The sequence below is a fragment of the Stegostoma tigrinum genome, chromosome 13, assembly GCF_030684315.1.
Source record: "Stegostoma tigrinum isolate sSteTig4 chromosome 13, sSteTig4.hap1, whole genome shotgun sequence".
In the NCBI taxonomy this organism is placed as follows: Eukaryota; Metazoa; Chordata; class Chondrichthyes; order Orectolobiformes; family Stegostomatidae; genus Stegostoma; species Stegostoma tigrinum.
In genome coordinates, this window is record NC_081366.1 from 7,061,212 (window position 1) to 7,085,012 (window position 23,801).

At 40.7% G+C, this 23,801-nt stretch overlaps 1 protein-coding gene across 3 annotated transcripts in view; it reads right to left on the bottom strand.

The window, feature by feature from the left end:
• The window catches only part of LOC125458278 (protocadherin alpha-C2-like), a 227,948-nt gene that overhangs the window by 193,743 nt on the left and 10,404 nt on the right, over window positions 1-23,801 (bottom strand). Inside the window, exon 1 of one of the 3 annotated variants that reach the window (XM_048543429.2) lies at window positions 16,394-19,078. The exons of 1 other annotated variant lie outside the window; for it this stretch is intronic. In XM_048543429.2, coding sequence (XP_048399386.2) covers window positions 16,394-18,913 — 2,520 coding nt within the window. In that variant the 5' untranslated portion in view covers window positions 18,914-19,078. Of the gene's footprint in view, window positions 1-4,456; window positions 7,136-16,393; window positions 19,079-23,801 lie in introns of those variants that run through there. One more of the 3 variants, XM_048543432.2, reaches the window with a different exon arrangement.

The following is a 23,801-nucleotide window of genomic DNA, read 5'->3' on the forward strand; positions in this document are numbered from 1 at the left end:
TTCACATCTCTCAGCTCTATGATATTTCTTCTGCTGCTGAAATCAAAACAGCCATTGTAATGGAGTGGTGGGCATGTGAAATGTGCTGCCAGCAGTCGTAGTGGAGTCAGATACTTTAGCGAATTTTAAGGGACCCTTGGATAGGCACATGGGCGATAGCAAAATATGGGGTTTGCAGAGTAGATTGATCTTAATAAGATAATAGGTCAGCACAACATCGTGGGCTGAAGGGCCTGTACTGTGTTATACTGTTCTATGTTTGAAAATATATCCAGTTTAAGCAATGCTATCTGCAACAACAGCAAACTGACTGACAACAACAAACTGTAAGTCTACCAACCTTCTCAATGCACTTCTTTACTGTCATGATATTAGGACAATAAATGTTAGGCAGCAGATAATTCTGAAGAACTTCCATATTTGCTGTCTCATAAAAAACCTTTGGTTCTCTGGCACGGTAAAGTTACCAAGGCAGAGGTACTGGACTGTGCTAAATCCCATCAGCATACACCGGTTACTAAACAAATTAAATCTGCACTGGCCAGAATACACTCATCAAATGGATCATTGCACTATATTCAAATACCTTCTGTACTGAAAAATGGTGACTACGTTTTGGCCTGCTGTACAGGCAATTTCTCTGTTACAAGAACAAATCAAGATTTTGAAAAGAAGACTATACCATTGGTAACTATGGGCAGTCAAACATGACTGTGTCTTCAAGAGTCTGACTGTTTGGAGATGCATTGCAAGAGCAAAGCAGGGATGGACAGCTGAGATTAGGATTCCAAAGAAAAGAGAGCTCAATGAATATTGTGCCTTCTCCAGCCATTATCTTCTTCAGCTATAAATATCACAGATAAAGCCAAAATGATTCTCTTCAGCCTGAACAAATGTTTAACATGATGCAAGTTATCATGATGGGAAGAAAAGATGACAGTACAGAAATACTAATACCTAAAGAATGATAAATCCTCTCCCGATTTGTATATGCATCTTCTGCCTTTGAAAATCTATGATTCATTCCAAACTCTGTTTGTCATATCCCAAACCAGAATAAATCTTCCCACTGCTAGGGCTCTCATATTGCATTGTGATCTATCACTGCCAAGATTTTGTTTCCAGATGTTAAATCCTTGCTGTCAGAACAAATTCCATCTACACTCAATGTAGCCTAAAATTTCCTTTCTTCTTTACAGCCCTTTATACTTCTATGTGTCTCAATTTGGACTGTTGTGAATCTGCTAATGCTTTTATCCATCATTGGTGGCTTTTTTATTCTGCTGTCTCAGCTCAGCTGCCTGGAATTCTCTTTCAAAATGCCATTGCCTCTTCCTATCTTTATAAAAATGCACTTAATCCAAATAGATTATATCCACCAGCTCCCTTTTGTCTCAATTGGTCATTGCCTCCTCAAAAAATTCCAACAGATGTGTCAGGGTGTGACCTTCCTTTGATGAGCTATTTTACCATGCATGTCCATTAGCTCTGCAATCTCATCTTTAACAGTGGACTCAGAAACCCTCCTAATAACCTGATTGATGCAGCCACCTGTCTGGGTGATTTATCCAACTTCAGACCTTTCAGCTTCCTCAGAATCTTCTCTTTAGTGATGGCCTCTGTATTCACCTCTATTACACACTCCCCTCAAGTTCTGGTAAGTTACTGGTGTCTTCCATTTTGAAGACCAATGCAAAGTATCTGTGCCATTCCTTTTCACCATTTTATTGTTTCCTTTACTACTTATCCAACCTCTTTTTCCAGTTGTCCAATGTTCTCTCTTGCCTCACTCTTACCTTTTTATATATCAAAAAATCCTAATCTTCTTTTATGTTAATGGAAAGCTTACCCACAAAGTTCATCTTTTCCCCCTTATTCCTTTTTATTAAGTTGTCTCCTGCTGACTTATAAAGACTCCTCAAATGTCACATTATTGTACACTTCTTCTTTTGCTTTAACGCTCTCTCTGACTTGCATTGTCAGCCTTGCTTGCCCTGTCCTGTCCTTCATATGTTTCTTCTTCCTTGGGATGAATTTCTACTGTGCCTCCTGAATAACCCCCTGAAACTCATGCAATTTCTGCTCCATGATCTTCCCTGCTCAGTTGTCCTTCTGAAAACCACTTAATCCTTCATCTCTTTGTGATTAATGTTACTTGATTGTAATATCATTACATCTGATTCAACCTTCTCCCTTTCAAACTGCAGGATGAATTCTACTATCTCATAGGGATTCTTTCACCTTCAGATTCCCACCTATTTTTTCTTGAACTCAGTGGCTTGTTGAGCCATTTTCAGAGGACAGTTAAGAGCAAACACCGTTACAATGAGTCTGGAGTCACATCTGGGCCAGAACATGTAAGAATGTATGTTAATAAACAAGATGCTTTTGTGACAATCAACAATCGTTGCATTCTCAGCAATACTGAGAATAGCTTTTATTAAATTTCAGATTTATTCATGTAGTTTAAATTTCTTGTGTTATCAAAGTAAGTGTTATCAATCCTGAGCTTCCAGAATGTTAAGTCAGTGAAATTAGCATTATACCTCCACTGCACCCATTCCCCGCCCCCCCCCCCCCCACCCACCCCGCCCGCATAATCAATATCTCCAGGGAGGCCTTACAGAATGTTGACCATTTCTAATACCTCTAGAGTGTTCTGATGGCCAAAGTAATTGTTGATGAAGAGATCCAGCACCACCTCCAATGTGTTAGTGCAGCCTTTGGCCACCTGAGGCAAAGGGTGTTCAACAACAATAACATATGATTCAAAACCATGATCATGGTTTACAGAACTCAGTGTTCCCTGCCTTCCTATATGTTTTTGAGAAAGAGCTGTCTACAACAGACACCTCAAGGCACTGGTGGAGTACAACAAATGCTGCCTATGCAAGATTCTGCAAATTCACTGGAAAGAAAGATATACCAACATCTGTGTCCTCGAGCAAGACAACATCCACAACATTGAGGCACTGACTACCCTTGACCAGCTGTAATGGGCTGGGCACATCATCTATATCACTGATACAAGACTTCCCAAGCAAGTGCTTTACTCCCAGCTTCAAAATGGCACATAAACCTCAGGGGGGGGGGGGGGGGCAGACGAAGTGCTTCAGTGATACCCTCAAGGCCTCATTGGCAAAGTGTGGCATTCCCACAGACACTTGGGAATCACTGGTCCAAGACCACCAAAAGTAGAGGAGGAGCATCTAGGAAGGTTTCAAGCAGCTCAAGACTTGCTGTTGGAAAGAAATCAAGTGCAAACAGTAAAAGGAGCATGCGGACAAATCAATGCCCCTTCTATGTTTCCCATAACTACCTTCTGCTGTAAGTGTAACAGAACCTATGGTAGCAGCATTGGTGTATAGAGTCACCTTCCGACTTGTCCTGAGAATGCAAGAGTCTCATCCACACTTGCAAAAGACCACTAATGAATGAAAATGTCACCACCTTTCCAGAATTCCACCAAATGAACCTTGTTGCCATGGCAGGCTTTATTCAAATATGAGTTATTTTGTTGTTTGAATGTTGCAATAGAAGGAACTAACTCCCAGAAAATGTTAACAGGATGAAAGTAGGTTCTTCTAGAAGTTAACAGAATAAAACTGGGACAAATACTTTGGGATCTGATATGACTGTTTTCCCATTTGGTTCCCCAACAGTGCATAATTTGGAAGACATTTAGTAGTGCTTAAATTTCTGATCAATTTTTCTACCATCCTTCAAGCAGTCAGTTCTGGATCATAATAATCTCTCAGATGACTTTACTCCCACTGCCCCCACCACTCACTTCACTTATACAACTGTCCAATCCTCTTAGAAACCACTTTAAAATCATACTTACTCGTTACTGACCACAATGCTCAGGTTCTGTAGGTTACTGGTGAAGACAATGAAATAAACACACTGAAATAGATTCCGTTGTGGATAAAATGGAACCTCTATAGGGAAATAAAACTACATAAAATAACACAATATAATAAACGATTTTAAAAAATCTCGTAATTTCTTCATTCATCATTACTCCTATATTGTACTGAATTGGCATTTTCCATCAATAACAACATACATTTGCGACTTCCACGATGCAATTTCGCGCAAGCCTGGGTGATATGGGAAAAGTTGCTCCCGACCCCATTCCCCGCTCTTTTTTTCTGCACACAAACCGGTGGGCAGAGGAAGTGCTTCAGTGATACCCTCAAGGGCTGACTGGCAAAATGTGGCATTCCCACGGACACCTGAGAATCACGCCCAAGACCACCCAAAGTGGAGGAGCTACATCCAGGCAGGATTTCCCAGCCACCATCAGTTCTGAGGAACGATCACCAGACCTGAAACGTTAACTCTGTTATCTTTTTCCTTCACAGATGCTGCCATACCTGCTGAGCTTTTCCAGCAACTTTGTTTTTGTTCCGGGTGATAAGGGTTCAGTTTGTTTTACATTTCTTTCACTCACCTCGCTGACAATATTAGGCTTTTGTTTCATCTGCTGATTGCACTCTGAGAAATACACGTCAGCATTCTTGTTATTGCTTCTACACGTTGCTGAACCGAAAGGTGTGAGAAGTACGCAGTTTCCGTTCTCAGGTTCAGTTGTTGGACGAAACAAGCAGTAAGTTTCAGAGAGTGACCCAGTTCCACGAACTTCCATAACATTTGCAGTTGGTTGAATATCGGGGCCTATCCGAAGATTTACGTGAGACTGCTTCGATGTATTGTTTGTAACGTCACGTCCAAAGCAACAAGTGATCAGAGAGCAATCGTCATTTTGATCTTCGCTGTTGTGGCATATTGTGGTAATGAGCGCAATTATTATAAAAAGAAGAATGAATGAGACTGTCCCTAGCGATATTATTATATAGATTGCCAAATCCGTGGACGGCACAATATTTTGGGGCTGATTGCTAATGTCTGACATAATTGCAGCTGTCTTATCCATCAGTGACAATGTAGCTGTGACAGTAGTGGAGAGGGAAGGATGACCATTGTCCTTTACCAAGATTACGAGTACTTGTGTAGTTGAATCTCTCTCTTCAAAGACTCGCATTGTTCTGATTTCTCCCGAATTACGTGCAACAGTAAAAAGAGATCGATCAGTAGATTGGATCAATTGATAAATCAGCCTGGCATTCTGTCCAGAATCCGCATCCACTGCAGTCACTTTTGTCACCAGGTAACCTGGATGTGCAGATCGAGGCATCATTACGTGTGTTCCATTTTTTGACAGAGAAGATACAATGACAGGAGAGTTGTCGTTTTGGTCGAGGATGATTACATTTACAATAACGTTACTGCTGAGGGGTGGGCTTCCAGCGTCACAAGCTTGGACGTGGATTCGAAAGTTCTTAAATTGCTCATAATCAAATGAACGCTGTGAAAATATTTTTCCATTTTCTGAATTAATTGATACAAAGGATGCGACAGACATGCCTTGAATCTGACTCGCCATAATAGAGTAAGAAATGTCAGCGTTTTCGCCGAGGTCAGAATCAAAAGCCGTCACGGAGCAAATGGTTCCTCCTGGCGTGTTGTTTTCCGATATGTAGGCTGTGTACGATGACTTCGTGAAGCGTGGTGCATTGTCGTTAATATCCGAGATCGCCAGCACAATGATTTTGTTGGTGAAGAGACGAGGAGATCCAGCATCTGAACAACTGACATTAATTATATATTGAGAAACAGTTTCTCTGTCCAATAACGCATCAGTAGCCAACATGTAAGAATTCTTGAAAGACGCTTTCAACTGGAATGGAAGGTTATGAGGAACATCACAACTAATTTTGCCATTTTCTCCAGATTCCGGATCTGTTACGCTCATTAGAGCTATCATCGTCCCGATCGTAGCATTTTCAGCTATGGAGCTAGATAACGACATTAGCGTCATTTCAGGTACTACGTCATTCATGTCGACAACTTCCACTACAACTTTGCAATACGCGGGGACAGAATGAGGACCCTGATCTCTGGCTTGCACATTAATTTCGTAGATGTTGGCTTCTTCGTAATCCAAAACTCCTTTAACTGTGATTTTTCCCGTGTGAGGTTCTATGCTAAACAGTTCATGCAATCTTTCAGGCGTATAACTGCTGAAAGAATAGATTATTTCTGCATTTGCGCCTTCATCTAAATCGGTAGCATTAAGATTAATAAGTAATGTATTATCGATTACATTTTCATTCACTTTTACCCAATAAACAGACTGGTCAAACTCAGGCACATTGTCATTGGCATCAAGGACAGCGATAATAATTTGGGCATTACCAGATCGTTCTGGAATCCCACCATCCAAGGCACTGAGCAGTAAGGTATGAACAGCTTGTATTTCTCTATCCAAGAATTTATCAAGTAGCAAATATACACTTTTAGTTCCATCACTGCTGTTTTGAACATCCAACGTGAAGTGATCGTTTGGACTGAGGTTGTAAGAGTGAACCGAATTTGTGCCCACGTCAGGGTCATGCGCGCTCTGTAATGGAAAGCGAGTTCCCGGCGGAGCTGACTCAAGAATCTCCAAACGTAGCGCATCCTGCGGAAAACTGGGTGAATTGTCATTGATATCTTGTATTTCAACCTCAGCACGGTACAGTTTTAATGGCTTTTCTGTAACAATCTCGATATTTTGTGAGCACGTAAGAGTTTGGCCGCAAAGCTGCTCCCTGTCAATTTTGTCATTAACAAACAAAACACCATTCTTTAAATTAACTTCAAAATACCTCTTCTTTGCAGCTGACATGATCCTAAATCTACGGATGGACAGTTCTCTCACGCCTAATCCAATATCGTTCGCAATATTCCCAACAAAAGCGCCGTATTCCAATTCTTCTGGAATCGAGTAATGAATCTGGGCAGAAGCAAAATCCCAGACGTAAAGCAAGATAATGGAAAACGACGTTTGCATTATCTGTGTAAAGACGTCCTTTCATTCGAACTCTGTTGCAAATAGTAATAAAAGGTAGATCGCTCAGAGCTTCTTCACTTGGTGCGAAGTCAAAAGGACAATGTTTGATAAATAACATGCCCTCCCACCGTAGAATGACTCGAAGGACAGGAGATCAAAGATGGCTGAGATGCAACCGCAATCTGGTGCTGGCTTTCCCCTCTGTTCCTTCTTCAGCGTGTGTACGGGGCTGCGGGAGGACTGATGGATGTCTTCATTTTTCAATTCTTCATTGGTAGACAGCGACACAAAGAGTCTTATCCAATAATTACACATAGTACTTCCTAAAATCACATCATTCCTCAGTGTAAAGATCACCTAGTAAATTAAACCTGAAATAGTCTGCTGTCATAATCAGCTGAAACGGAGTGAGCAGTTTTAGAGAACTCGGAAACCTACGACAGAAACTTAATAAAGTTTTAGTTGCGCAGTGGCAATCACACACGCTGACTATATCATAACTCTTCACATGTAGATTTTTTAAAAATGCTATGTATTTTCTGTAGTTTCTTATGTCATAAGAATCAATTTTGCTAACAACCAGATTGTCCCTGCATATCTAATTTAGTAGTAACCCGGCACGGCATGCGATGCAGCAAAATGCGAAGCATACATGTCGGAAGTAGCTACATTGGAAATCTGTACCTCTGCTTCTGAAAGAACATTAATAATACTGGTAAGCTTTCATAAATTAGATGCACCAATAAAGTAGAAAAATGATCATGTATTGATTCAGAATCCTTAATGTGTTGTTGCATAGCAAATACTTTGTTGAACTGATTTTGCTTGAATTCAATTCGCAAATTCACTCTTGACAAAACAATAGTCATAGTAGTTTGCCCTTTTAGTTTCAAACAGATTTTGTCTGAATATGATATAGTAAACGTAAAGTTGTCATAGTCACAGACACTGCTCTCTCATTAGAGGGAATCGCCTGGTGGTGGCTTAAACTGAACATCACCAAGCCTCAGGTGTGGGGATAGGTTGTGAAGTAACATCTTTTAGAGCAACCTGATGCGGTATGGAAATTGAACCCATGCGTCAGTATCACTCGCCAAGTATCCAGCCGGCAGAGCTAATTAACCCTTGAGATAACGTAAAAGAATAGGGGAAAGGTACACTTACAAAAGTGTTTGAAATTTATTTCACTATGAAGTAACTAAGTCGATAGATTATATTTGTATGTCCTGAAAAATGACTTGCAAACAGCAACGAAAGCAGAAACCTTTATGTAAAACATTAGTCTCTTCGTCAATGCATTCACGCATCATTCTCATTGTCCTCAGCTGGGTACTCTCGGATTCACATAAGCAGCTTCAGCAAACAGCCACCAGACCAAAACATCAATGCAAATGCAGAACAACATGTGAGATTATTGTGGATAAGAAACAAAAGAACTGAGGATGTTGTAAACCTGGAACAAAAACAGAAGTTACTCAAAGCTCAGCTGCTCCGGCAGCATCTGTTAAAAAATATCAGAGTAAACGAAATAACATTCATGCCACAAGCTAACTCAATGCAGGTACTGCGCTGTCATCAATGCAAACAGCAGGGAAAAATAATGTTCCGTTTATAATGCACATTTCAGCGGCTCGGATAATTTCAAAGCATTTTAGAGGGAAATTTCTCCTTCACACCCTTGTACATTATTCCATGCAAGTGATTATCCAATGCTCTACTGAAAGCCACAATCGAACCTTCTCCAAATACACTTGCATTCCATACCCGAGCTCCACGCTAAGTGAAAAATAACCACACTTTCACCCTTGAAATAATAAGGTGGAGAGCTGGATGAACACAGCAGGCCAAGCAGCATCAGAGGAGCAGGAAGGCTGACGTTTCGGACCTAGACCCTTCTTCGGAAAAAGGGTCCTGCTCCTCTGATGCTGCTTGGCCAGCTATGTTCCAGCTCCACACCTTGTTATCTCAAATTCTCCAGCATCTGCAGTTCTTACTATCTCTGAATCGCTTTCATCCTTGCTTCTTTTGCAGGTCACTTTAAACAAGATTAACGGAGAGAAAACATAACAGCAGTCACTGATGGAATCCTGCCTCGGACCGGGGAAGTAATTCTCAGAAGTTAACGTCGGGTCAGCGTTCGCGTCTCTGGGCCATCTAAAATCGCGATCGACAACTATCTTCTGTTTCTAGCCTTACCACGTTCTTACCATTTACACCGGATTCACCGCCCACAGCAGACCACAGCTGCACCCATGCTTTCAATGAGCTTCTCCCTCCTCCCCTCTCCCCACATGGACGATCTCAGAACTTCGACAAATCCTCATTCTGAATTAGATACATATTCGATTAGCCTGTTAGGATATGTTATAACGCACCTCCGGAGCAGGTGGCACTGATATACACCAGTCCCGTAGCTCAAAGATAGGGGCACCACGACGACGCCGCGCCCTCATGTTTACTTGGCCGCCGCCAGAAGAATTTCTCGGCCAACGTGCCCAACAGTCAAAGGGTCACGACTGCGCTGAAAACTACGCAAGATTTCTCCGATGGAGCAAATTTCCACTAAAAAAAACGAACTGAAACATTGAAAGCACAGAAAACCTCTTCTGTTGAGTTATTTTAGGTCAACAGGTAGAATACCCTGACATAGCAAGGTGTACAGCTGGATGAACGCAGCAGGCCAAGCAGCATCAGAGGAGCCGGAAAGATGACGTGTCGGGTCTGGACCCTGCTTCAGAAATTCCCTTATTAAGAATCCCCTTATTCTCTTTTATGTGCCCCGTGGAATAATTCACATTCAGGCAACAAGTATACCTGCGTTGACTGACTCACCTGAAAGATGACAGCTCTGATAAAATGCACTTGCTCAGTATTAGTCACACAATCATAGAGTCATGCAGCATAGGAACGGAGTCTTCTGAGCGCTGACAATTCTGACTAACCAATAACGAACTAAACTAGTCTCATTACCTGCACTTGGTCCATGGCCGACTATGCCCTGGCATTGTAAGTCCTCATCCAAACGCTTCTTGAGGGTTGTGAGTACGTGCCTCCACCATTCGTTCAGGCAGCGTATTCTATATATGTCCTATGCTCTCCGAAAGAAAAAAAAAACACAAATCCTAAGATCTCCGCCAAACCACTTGCCTTAAGTTTATGGTCTGTGGTCATAGATTTGTCTACTATGGAAAAGAGATTAGCACGATCTACTCTATGCCTCTGACAATTGGTGTATCTCAAACAGATCCCCCAACTTACACCACATCAGCCTCCTCTGCTCCAGGGTAAACCCAACCTGTCAAATCTGTCCTCATTACGAGAATTTTCATTTCAGACATCATCCTGGTGGGCCTCCTCTGCATCCTCGGCAGTGCAGTCACATACTTCCATAAGGTGTGGTGACCAGAGTGCAAACAGTATTCCACCGGGTGCCAAACTAAGGTTTGATAAAGTTGTAAGAAGACTTCCTTGATCTTATATTCTATGTCCCAGATATTGAAGGCAAACATCCAATGTGCCTTTATCACTATCCTGTCTATCTGCACTGACGCGTTCTAGGATCTTGAGACGTATACACCTTGGCCCCTTTGTTACTTGGTGCACCATAAGGACCGACCATACATTGTGTATATCCTTCCCGTATTAGAATAAAACCTCCCAGAATTCTTCATCTGACACTTATGAGCATTGCTCTGATCAATTTATCAGCTGACCAGTATTGGACTGAGATCATCTGCCTCCCTATCAATATTGTAGTCTCATCCACAAATTTATTAACCCTAATTAATGAGATGACCGTTAAGAGTGAAGCAAACAGAGAAACTTCCACGAAGACGTTGAAAACTGGCCTTTACGTAATTCCCAAATAAATTGATGATAAAATGATGAATACAATGCATGACATGTGTCATCCTTCCTTCCATAGAAATGAACAGCTTTCAAACATAACAAGCAGCTGGCAAACTTATCAGAGATAGCAAGAACTGCAGATGCTGGAGTCAGAGGGTCTGGAGTCGCATTTAGGCCTGAGTTACCTTCCCTAAAGTTCATTATTGAACTAGATGGAATTTTCCCTCAACAATCGATAATGGATTTTCAGTCATCGTTAGATTCTTAACTCAAGCTAATTATTGAATTCAAATTCTATCACCTACCATTTAGCAAGAATACCACAAGGACATCGCCTCCCTCCAGGTCTCAGGCTTCCAATTACAAAAGAATCAACCACCACCATCCTTTGCTTCCTGTTTGTAAACCAGTTTTGTATCCGATTGCCAACTTCCATCTGATCCTATGGGCTGTGAAGTTTGGACTGACCTTCCAGATGAAACAATGTTAAGTGCATAACTGAGATCCAAGTAAACCACATCAACTGCACCAACCTCAACAATACACTGAGTCGCCTTTTCATAAATCACAATTAAATGAACCAGACAGGATCTCTGTCTAACAAGTCAGTGCTGATTAAGGAGTCTTGTTGATGGCACACCCTGTTGCCACTGTGCACCCATAGTGGAGGGACTGAATGTTGAATGTTAGGGAATGGTGCCAATCAAATATTAAAGTGCCAGTGTAGATCTATGAACAGGATGTGAAACCTCAGTCTACTAATTTAGTGGCTGAGTACTATATTCGAGCCAAGGTTATTACATAAAAACCAAATGTCAACACAGATTGATGAGATTTATTTATCCTGAGTCAATGATTAGTGGGTAAGCAATAGAGTGTCTGAAGTTAATATTTTAAGCTGAAAAACAATCCTGAATATTAAGAAGAATTCTATTCTTTGAGAAATCTGGGTGTTAGTAGCGAATGAAAACTCCGTGCGACTCTTCTCAACGTATCACTGCAGAGTTTTGCCCAAGTTGAAAATTCAGTTTCAAAACGCATTCAAGCAGGTTGTTAACATTGAAAATTGTAGCCCAAAAGTCTCAAGTTTCATTTATAATCAAAGCCTTGGGCCGCAAGAAGCTACAATGGAACACTTGATTGAACCAACTAAATGTTGGTGCTTATCCTGATATTCAAGGTTAGTAAATTGGATTTACTTCTTATTTTGGTTATGTGATGAACGTGAGTGTTGCTAGCAAAGGCAATATTTATTACTCGTCCCTGATTATAATGGAGAATGCGCTAATGAAACTTCTTGAACTATTGCACTGTATGTGATGTATGGATTTCCACTGTACAGTTAGTAATGGGGTGCCAGGAGGTTGAACTATAGGCAGCAAGGGAACACGAATTAGGATGGCTTGTGACTTGTTGAGGTGCTCCCTTGAAGCTGCTGCCTTAGGCCTTATAGGTTGTAGTGGGTGTTATTTTAGACGTTGATGACAAAGAAATATTTTGTGAGTTTTGTAGTATATTTTGCAGATGGTACACACTGCTGCAATGATGTAACCATGGTGGAAGAAGTGAATGTTGAAGGTACGGATGAAATGTCATTCAAACGGCCTGCTTTGGCCTGGATGGCGTTGAGTTGTGTGCTGTCAGAGCTGCATTCATTCAAGCAAGTAAGTAAAGAATCTTCCATCAGATTCCTGTCTCCTGCTTTGCCCATCGTGGACAGGCTTTGGAAAGAAAGGAAGTAAATTTCCCGCTGCAGAATTTTCAATCTCTGACCCAGTCTTGTAACTACAGTGTTCAGATTGCTCGTCCAGTTCCGACTGTGGGTGATGGTGACGCCAAGGATAATTATAGTGCAACATTTCGTAATGAGAATAACATTAATCTACAAGGCAGATTCTTTGATTTTGTTTTGTCTTCTTGATGGTGGACATTACCTGTCAAGTGTGTGGTGTGAATGTCATCGATCATTTATCAATTCACGTCTGAATGTTGGAAAAATCTGTATGCATATGGAGACTGACTGCTTCAGTGTTGGGGGAGTTATGAATGGTGCTGAACTTTATGCATTTTTCAGTGAACATCTTAATTTCTGAAATTTTGTTGATGGAAAGGTCATTGACGAGGCAGGTGAGGATGTTAAACCTTGGGAAATATACTGAGGAGCTTGTGGGAGTCCTTGTGGTGCAATGGTAGTGTCTCTACCTCTGGGCCACAACGATGGGTTCAAGTCATATGTGTCCAGACGTGTGTAACAATATCTTTACACATGTTGATTAGAAATGATTTATTCTAAGGAAGTTCTGGGTATAATGCGACAGTGCTCCTGAAAGCACAGCCACATTGCTTTGTGCAAGGCATGACTCCAACTAATGGAGAGCTTTCCACTATATTTCACATTGTCCAAGGTTTTTACATTGATCTCCTTTGTGCGGTCAAGATACAGTCAACTATTGCTTCAGTCTCAAAGACTTTGGCACTCACCTCAATGCTTTCATTCAACTATTGCACACATGTTTGGAAAAATGATTCCAGGTCATGAGAACTAACTCCATACTGTTTGTGAAGCAAACAGAGAAACTTCCACGAAGACGTTGAAAACTGGTCTTTACGTAATTCACGAATAAATTGATGATAAAATGATGAATACAATGAATGACATGTGTCATCCTTCCTTCCAGAGAAATGAACAGTTTTCACACTTAACAGGCAGTTGGCAAACTTATCAGAGATAGCAAGAACTGCAGACGCTGGAGTCAGAGTCAATACAGTGCTAATGAAGTACTGGCCCTGGCCTGATGAAGGGTCCTGACTCAAAACTTCGAATCGCCTCCTCCTCTGATGCTGCCTGACCTGCTGTGTTCGTCCAGCTTCACACTTTATTGACGCTAAGTCAGAGAATATTTGGTTGATCAGTATAATAAATCCATGTAGTCCTACAGCTTACATTCTATGCTGGAGCATTTGTAAGAATTTACGTAAAATTGATAAAATATAAGGAAGAATTATAAACTTATCTTTCTGGAGACACTATTCATTCTAAGGCTTGGCATCAAGTCAAAATAATTTGTCCTATGCATTCTTCACCAGAAGGAATCCAAATATTTTGTTCATTGAAATGGATATTTATATTTGACAGTGACCGAAATGACTTATCTATCGTCATAAAGAACAACTTCTATTTACATCTCACTATTTACTTAGTCAACCCCATGAGGCCCTAAAAATATGAGACAAAACAAGTGGCATAGAGCCAAGAAAAAAACACATTAAGAGAGATCAAGAAAGTATTCGAGTGCCACTGCCTTCCCTGAGACATTATGCCATTTGAGTTATCAACCACAGACATGAGTTAAATGAAACATTGATGGCAGAAACTCTACCCTTTTTCAACCATCTTCAAAATAATTGCTTTGTTACTAATATCAGGTTAACAAAACTTGCTTTTGAACTTAGATAGAATATTGAACATAGAACAGTAACATCACAGTACAGGCCCTTTGGCTCACAATGTTGTGCCAACCTATTTTCCTACTAAGCTCAATCTACCCAGCATACTTTACATTTTATTATTCTCCATGTGCCTATCCAAGAATCGCTTAAAAGTCTCTAAAGTATCTGACTCCACTAACACTGCCGGCAGTACATTTCACCTCCATCCACACTCTGTGTAATGAACCTATCTCTGACATCTCCCTATACCTTCCTCCAATCACCTTAAAATTATGCCCCTTTGTAATGGTCATTTGCGCCCTGGGGGCGGGGAAGACTCTGGCTATCCACTCTATCTATGCCTCTCATCATGTTTTACACCACTATCAAGTTACCTCTCATCCATCTTCGCTCCAACGAAAAAAAGCCGTAGCTTCCGCAACTTTTCCTCCTTAAAACCTGCCTTCCAGTCCAGGCATCATCCTGGTAAATCTCCCCTGCACCCTCTCTAAAGCTTCCACATCTTTCCTACAACGAAGCACCAGAACTGAACACAATATTCCAATTGTGGTCTAACCAGAGTTTCATAGAGCTGCAGCTTAACCTCACGGTTCTCCCTTCATAAAAACCTGCAGCACCACTCAGTTGGCCACCTCTACTTCTACATGAGCCCACTGGAATCTCGATCTGGCGTTCTGACACTTTTAAAATGAGTGGTGTCCTGGTAAACTTGTAACATAAAATTTACCTGATTGAAATTTGTGCAGGACTTTCCTAACCATGCACAGAGTCCAAATATCAGCCTGCACCTATTAAGCTATATCGAGACATTTAATCGAGAATACTTCACAAGTACAATGTCATCTTCTTGCCTTCACCACTCGCTATCTTCTTGAACCTTTCAAACTACAATTCCTTCAAATTATCATTTTGAAACCGCATCATTGCTGGTCCAATTTCATTGAGGTACGGCAGGAGGCCTAAATGGACAAGGCCAAAGGGAAATTTAAGTGAGTAATCAAAGGAAAATAATGCTAATAGCTGGGAAAAGAGTACAGAGTTCCAGTGATGTTGCTGTCCAATAAAGATCAAGCTTTCCCAACGTGCACATAAGGATAATTTGTTCAAAAATAGTTTGCAAGATTGAAGAAAACGCATGCGGAAATCTTTCAGTTCAAATGAATATTTGAAAGCACGTTTCTCGGCTGTAAGAGGAAGGAAATTATTCTTCCTTCCCCCTTCCTATCCCGGTAAATCTACATTTCCCTTCGCTAATACACTTAACCTACGCATCCCTAAATAGCATGGACAATTTAGCATCCACGCGTTTGAACTATGGGAGAAAACCGGAGCACCAGCAGGAAACCCGCGTAGACACTGGGAGAACAGACAAACTCCACGCAGGTCGTCGCCCAAAATTGGAATGGAACACGTGTCCCTGGCGCTGATGAGGCAGCAGCCCTAACCACTGAGCCAGCGTGCCACCCAACTTCTGCAACTTTCGTTGCTCAATCACGAAGATAATATGATACCAGACAACTTAAACAAACACATGTTCCTCACTGTTACGTTTTGGCGCTCCAACTTGCTGTTGGTAGTTACAATTCTATTTACATCTACAGAGTCTTTACATCAATCGCAATTAGGCCTGTGTAAATTACTACTCGAATATTACAGGCTTAAGCAATGTTATCTCCATTCTTTTTGCGACGGATTAGCCAAGTCAATGCGCAGAGTATAAGGCATATTTAGCAGTTGGAATATATACATGTTTAAAGTACTTGGTTGACTAAGTATTCTTGATTGAGTGGCTCGGTTTGGCGTAAGCGCGTAGGAGTCATACGCACACCCAAGAGTCGTTGATGAACATATCAGTGCTAATAATAAAGATCGAACGAGATGACGCAAGCAAAATTAAATGTCAGATTGTGATAAATAAATAGCTTACAGGGAAAAAAAGTAGTCACTTGGGTGCCCGATGTTTAATAGCCGAATTACGTAATCTCACTGTAGCCAATTTGCTAAACAGAACAAATAATATCAGTTAAAGTCTGATAAAATACAGTTGAGAGTTGGACAGCATCAACCCTGGGTAAAATAGAATATGTGGAGTAAAAAGAAAACATCTGAATTGTAAGAAATCTGACATTTCCAGCTTCTAATGTGCGCTACAGCCTCACTATTTTTATGCGTTTTAGTGAAACGTATCATACTCACTTCGTTAGGTGTTTGCGGCCATTTGTCCGCTTTCTTTGCAGACTGACTTAACGCACACGTTCTGATATTCTTCCCTGAAATTTCCGGAGTTGTTGGACTGACTGGAGCGAAGTACATTAATTCCATTTTAGCTGTGTCTGGTACTGATCGAATTTTGTAACTGTATGTGTCTGAAAGAGATCCGTCTCCTCGAATCTCAAGGACGTTGGTAATTAACTTGGAGTCAGGCACAACCTGAAAATTGATACGTGGAGTTTGTTCTCTGCGTCTATAGTCCAATTCTGTAGCATTGCAACAACTGGTCAGGGAACAACTCTTACTGCGGCCTGTGTTTCCTGTGCTCGGGCAAATGACAATAACAAGGACGATTATGACAATAAGGAGCAAGAGGGACGTTATTCCCAAAGAAATTATTATATAAAATGCCAAATTGGAAGACTGTTGTAAATTTTGGTGAAGATCGCCAACGTCTGACCGAAATTCTTCTTTTTGTTCAGAGATAATGAGTGAGATCGTGGTACTAGCAGAGAGAGATGGGTATCCACTGTCCTTCACCTGGATGACCAGTCTTTGCATGGTCGCGTCATCATCATTAAATCGGCGAACGCTTCGTATTTCTCCCGAATTATGTGAAATTGCAAATAGACTCAAGTCAGTAGCTTGCACGAGCTGATAGGAAATACGTGCATTCTGCCCGGAATCAGCATCAGAAGCAATTACCTTCGTTACCAAAAATCCTGGATCCGCAGTTCGAGGTACAGTTGTCTTGCTGTAGTTCACTGGCGTAGGTGTTGTAATGACAGGTACGTTGTCATTCTGGTCAAGAATAATCACACTTACAGTTACATTCCCGGAAAGCCACGGCAGCTCCACGTCTTGAGCTTGAACACGGATCTCAAAACTTTTCAACTCCTCGTAATCAAAGGACCGTTGCGAATAGATAGCGCCATTTTCTGAGTTGACTGAAACATATGAAGACACTGGATGCCCCTGAACTTTGGTGTCCAGAAGTCTGTAAGTTATCTGGGCATTTTGTTCGGAATCGGGGTCGAACGCTGATACGGACCCAATCGAATGTCCAGCTGGATTGTTTTCAGTAACGTAGAGCGTATGTGAAGTCTGCGTAAAGCTGGGCGCATTGTCATTTATATCTGAAATATGCACAGTCATGGTTTTGCTTGTGGATAGTGGAGGGCGTCCCTCGTCTTCGCACGTCACGGTAACTGCGAATTCCTGGGCACGTTCCCGATCCAGAATGTCATTCGTGGTTAGTCTATAAGAATTCTTAGAGGAAGGTTTTAGTTCAAATGGGACATCAGGGGAGATATGACAACTTGTACGTCCGTTTTCATTAGAATCCCGATCAGTAACACTCACCATTGCTAACAAAGTCCCAGTGGGAGCATTCTCACTGACTGTGCTGGAAACTGGTTTTAGAATCAAATCCGGAGCGTTATCATTAACATCCTTGATGTCCACCTGAACAATACATCGTGTGGATAATGATTGCGCCCCCATGTCCTTAGCTTCCACGTGTATTTCGTAAAGATTTTTTTCTTCAAAATCCAATATTCCTTTCAAACTGATTTCTCCTGATTTCGGATTAATATTAAATAATTCGGCTATTTGTTCCTCACCATAGCCACTTAAAGAGTAAACAATGTCGCCATTGGACCCGTCATCCAAATCTGTCGCGTTAAGCTTAATGACTAAAGAGCCTGGTCTAGCATCTTCGACTAAACTAGTAGCGTACAAGGACTGTTGGAAAACTGGTGCATTGTCATTAACATCTAAGATAATGATAGTTACCTCAGCAGTCCCTGACCTCTGGGGGACTCCACCGTCAATAGCAGTGAGCAGATAACGCTGGGATGATTCTTTTTCGCGGTCCAACGACTTCTGTAACACCAATTCAGGTATTTTCCATTTCCCAAGGTTCTGTACATCTAAAGAGAAATGCTTGTTGGGAGTGAGCTGGTACGTCTGCACGGAATTGCTTCCTGCGTCAGGGTCCTGTGCAGCTTCTAAATTAAACCGGGTTCCAGGTGTGACCGACTCGGCAATTTCCAAACGGATTTTTCCGTTTGAAAAACTGGGAAAGTTATCGTTTACATCAATAACCTCGATCTCGATATCATACTGTTCCACAGGACCATCAATTTCCACTTCCAAAGGCATTAAGCAGGTAAGGATCTGCCCGCAGAGTATTTCTCTGTCTATTCTTTTATTCACAAATAAGATTCCATTCTGAAGATTTATATCGAAATATCGCAACGGCGCTTGGGGGACGATCCGGATGCTGCGAGTTGCGAGATCATGTGAATTGAATCCCAAGTCTTTCGTGATATTCCCTACAAAAGCACCGTGTTCTAATTCTTCAGGAATGGTGTAACGAATCTGCCCCGAAACCATTTTCCAGACACAGAGCAGCAAAATGGACGGTATCGCTGTCTTTTTGCCCAGAAAGAAACCATCTCTGTGTGTCATTTCTTCTACAGGGATGTGTCTTTCGGCCCTCATTACTTCTTATCCCTGGTATTGTCAAATAATTCATCCAAAGCAAGTTCGTACGTTGAAAAGCGAAAAGACCTTCTCAGGAGGTAGCTCGGCATATCCGTCCGAACGACAATGATCTGCCCGTGTTCGTCCCGTGGTGATGGAGGATGGGTGGTGGACCTCGAGTTAAATTTCTTCTCCTTATTGGTAGACAGCGACACAAAGAGTCTTTGCCTATAACTACACTTAAAGCTACGCATCATGTAAATTAAGAGAACCATAACTTTCTGAACATCAGAAATTAATTTCGCGACCACCTAACACTAAAAAAAGCAGTAGTTTTAGTAATTTATTATTGACTTCTGTGGTATCAAGTAAATTAAATGTAACATTTGCTACGCTATAGATGATACCATGCAATATAATGTTGCGCCCACATAAAATGTCTCCCATATGATTATCTGATATGGTTTATTTTTCAAACCAAACGATTTTTCTGTGCTGAGAAAAAGAGTAAAAGAAGGGTGTGAGAGATGACGATCAGATTCGGCAGCACCTATGGAGAAAAAAACAGAGTCAATCATTCGTAACAGTGATTTACTAAGAATGGGTACAAAGAACGCCAGTGATATGTGAAAATTACGACAGATTGAACACAAGAGGACTGAGTAATCCAAAACGAAAATGCATGATCATGGGCAAGAAAAAGAGTCAAAGACATCAGAAATTAGCCTCGGGCGGGTGTGGTCCTGACTGGAAGCACAAAAAGGGAGGGCAGGGAGGAACGTGGAAGTAACGAACAATGTGGAAAAAAAACACAAAAACACTGAGATTTGGTTTGGAATAGTTGAATTAATGTTGAATTTCTAAGCCTGTAAAGTGCATAGGAGGAAAAGTCAAGTGCTGTTCCTCAAGCTTAGTTTCAGCTTGGCTGAAGCAGTGCCGTGGGCTAAGGACGGAGATGTGAGAATGAAAGCAAAGTGAAAACTTCAAGTATAGGTAACTGGATGTTCAGGGCTATGCTCAGTGGAATAAACATATTTTGCAAAGTGGCATCCCAATCAATTTGGACTTTCCAATCTTCTCTCCAGTTGGATCAAATCATGAGCACCGAACAGAGAAGACATGATACCTGAAATACACCACTTTTCTCTGTTTCTGTCTTCAGAGGTACTGCTCAAAACAATCACCAACATTTTCTTTCTTTTGTTCCAAACCCGCAAACATTCAAAGTATTCTGTTTTCAATTAGTTTTGAATGGCATGCCTGCAACTTCTTTGTCTAATGGGAGTAGATATTCGTTGACATGTATTAGTCACAGGTCATATATAGAGACGATTTGTTTGAAACTGTATTTTCATCACTGCAACAACCTTCAAATTTACAGATTCTCAGCTCAGACAAATGTACAATATGGCAAAATTTATTTAACAGAATGCATACAAGTTGCTGGATAGACTAAGTCACATGGTAAATGTTCAAGGTGAAAAACAAGTTCTGCAAAATGAAGTAGGAGGAATGAAGCTCAGCAGATACCAGAAAATTAGTTGAAGAAATTCTGTCATCTTGTGATACATACTCAGCTTGTGTTTTCCTGTTAACTTGAGCGCTACAATCCTGATTTTAGAATTTGTAGGTTCCAATGACTTATTTTGCTCCATATGGAATAGACAAAGTGGCTCTTCTTGGGAAGGTGGATGTTTGAGACCTGACCATAGAGATCTCATATTTTGTTTTGTCAGCATAAGTACCTGAGACACCTGGGCAGTTAAGAATCGAAAGAGTCCTCTTCTTTTCGGGAAATAAAGAACTTGAAATTATGTAAATATGAAACAATAGTACTGTCAAGTTTGAGTCACATTGAAGTAATTCAATTAACATTGGACAAGTAATGAATATAGGGCATAACTATCATAACAAGAGTCAGAGGTATTGTAAATTCAATCCCAAGAATGCAGAGCTTTGATCTTCCAAACGTTTATGGAATAGATAGATAGAATGTGTCACAATTACCAGTTCTTTGATGATGTAAGTTGAAGCATTATCTGCTTGTCTCACTGCTGTATTGTCAGAAGAAGCAGCATGCTATAAAGAACGATTCAGGGCTCTTATGACGTAATGGTAATCTCTCTACCTCTGAGCTAGAAATCCTGGGTTCAAGCCCAACCTGCTTTGGACATGTTTCATAACATAAATGAACAGGTTTATTAAAGTAGCTGGAGAGAGAGTTTAAAGTGTTCCCATGAACAATGGTTGAGATGCAAGTGTAAATTCCTGCATGTTGTGGGAAACTAACCAACAAATGGCAAAAGATGCTATTTAAATACTTCCTTTTTTGTGAAAGCTAGTGCAGAGCATGCCTGCAAAATACAAGACAAATTGCCATGCAAACATCTTTATCCAGAAGTACTGGTCTTCCATAATTCATCAACATCACTTGTCAGCATTCAGACAATTTGATTCAATCAACTTCAGATGTAACATTGGCTAAGTGTTTAGAATGTGTATCAGGCCCAGGGGAGGCGATGCTAGTGGTACTATCACTGGGCTGTTAATCTAGAGACGCAGATAACTTTCTGGGGACCCAGGTTTTAATCCTACCATGGCAGATAGTGGAACCTGAATCCGATAAATATCTGGAATTAAGAGCCTAATGATGGCCATCGTCGATTGTTGGAAAAGTCCATCTGGTTCACTAATGACCTTTGGGTAAGGAAATCTCCATAATAACCTGGTCTGGCCGACACGTGACTCCAGACCCACAGCAATGTGGTTGACTCTAAACTGTCCTCTGGTCAGTTAGGGATGGGCAGTTAATGCTACTTAGCCAGCGATGCCACGTCCTATTAATGTACACAAAAAACTAACACTATCCAAATTGTACCACTTCCTCCCACTTAACTACGATGTTTCTGCAAAATTATTTTTGTAGTATTTAATCTGAGTAGCACGGACAAAATAGATTGTTGAGAGCGTCACTATTTTCGTCTTTTTGCCTTTTTTTTGTTCTGGAACTCTATGTTAAACTTGCAAATTGAACTTTGAACTTTGACCTTGTTCTTTTTCTAAAGACAAGGAAGAGGGAACAAAAGACGGAAGATTGCTGTTGGAAACAGGTCTGAAAATATAATGCAGGCTAATTGCTGTTTTAAGGCCACTGTAGATGACCTGGCACGGGGTTGTAGCTGTGCTCAGTGTCTGGAAGCTGGATGAATGTTAAAATGGTCAACCAAGAGGCTCGCCAAACAACCATAAATAATGTTGAATGCAAAAGGAAGCAGACAAAATGAGTTAACTGTTTCTGTCTGTTTTCGGCAGGGGGCAGTTTTATAGTGGCATTTGGTTTTGGTCTGCATAGTTATTCTCCAGTTATCAGCGGTCTCCAGATGGCTGCAGAACTTGTTTGCATCGACCAACGACTTTGAAATTCAAGCAAGATATGCAGTCCTTCATGCCCATGACACAACATATCATTCAAGCGTTTTGTGAAGGTTTGGTATTCACTGTTGACATGTTCATCGAACTATAAAAATATGATTCTTTTATTGTCTTGTTTTTAAAAAAGAAAAAAAAATCATTTAACCATGTCCGCTCGTCTATCTCTGCATTGGGATTTATGACAAAAGATTATTCAGCTTAGATCAAAGATATGAATTAGTTTTTGTTTCTTGTCGCTTATTAATGTTTTACTAATATTTCATACTTAAGAATAAGTCGTTAATTTTTGATTAAGTTATAAACTTGATGTGTAAGATTCTTGTAATATCAAATTAGTAATAATTGAGCAATTTTGAGGATCATTGAATGTTTTAATTTCACTATGATGTTGGGCTGATTTTGTTGGACTTGTTATGCCAGCGTTATGTCAAAATGCCCTATTCAAATTTAATTAAACAAGACAGATGCAACAATGACAACTTTTGAAAATAATAACAATTTGCACTGAACGAGCACTGATTAGCTGTTCAGTGGACTCTGACTGGGTACGATATTGTCATATAAAATTCATAAGCAAACAGCTACCTAAAAGCTTTTATTTACATATAAAATGGCAAATTAACTCTGATTGTTTCGATATGCCATGGGAATGCAGCAACGAGCAGCGTCTCTCAATTATTTGTTTAGGTGAAAGGGAAAAAGTAATCACAAATGTATTGCACTATATAATAACTTGGTGAATCAGTCTTAATACAGACTTAAAAAATCAAGTTCCAAGCTTTTTTGCCCACAACATAGTAAAACTTCACTGACGGATCCCTGCTTCCATTATAAAGTGTTTTTAGCTGCTTAGGCCTATGGTTGTTTTCCTTCTGAGTTGTCTGAATTCACACCATAAATATATCTCGTAACGAGACCCTTAAAGAAACTGTTAACCAGGATTTTGTTTTTCGATTTGCTTAGGTTCCTTAAACTCCTCTTCCCCACTATTCTACGTTTTATGTTTTCCCCTTACCACCAATTTTCTCTTGGCCTGATTGTTTTGGAGTCTGCTGAACTACACGACTAGTGCCAAAAGCTTTTGGCCTGTAAATGGTCAGCTTCTCTCTGAAAGCTCTCCAGTTCTGAAGAAGGATTACCTGACCCGAAACGTTAACTTTTTTTTTCCCTTCACAGATGCTGCCAGACCTGCATGAGTTTTTCCAACAACTTTGTTTCTATTCTCTCTGAAAGTCCACTGGCTAATCTTTCGATCGTTCTATCATAAAAGAACTTTGTCTCTGTCCCCGTGCGTCTGAGAACTTCTTATAATTTAGCTCCAGGCACCTTTATTTTTGTCTCGTACATCTTCCTTCTTTGCTTTCTAAGGCACTGAATTATTTGCCTCAAAAGATTTTTGTAAAGATGAATTCAATGCATGTAAACTTGCTTCCAGTTAAGCCTTCACCATTCACAGAACTGAAAATTTAAAATG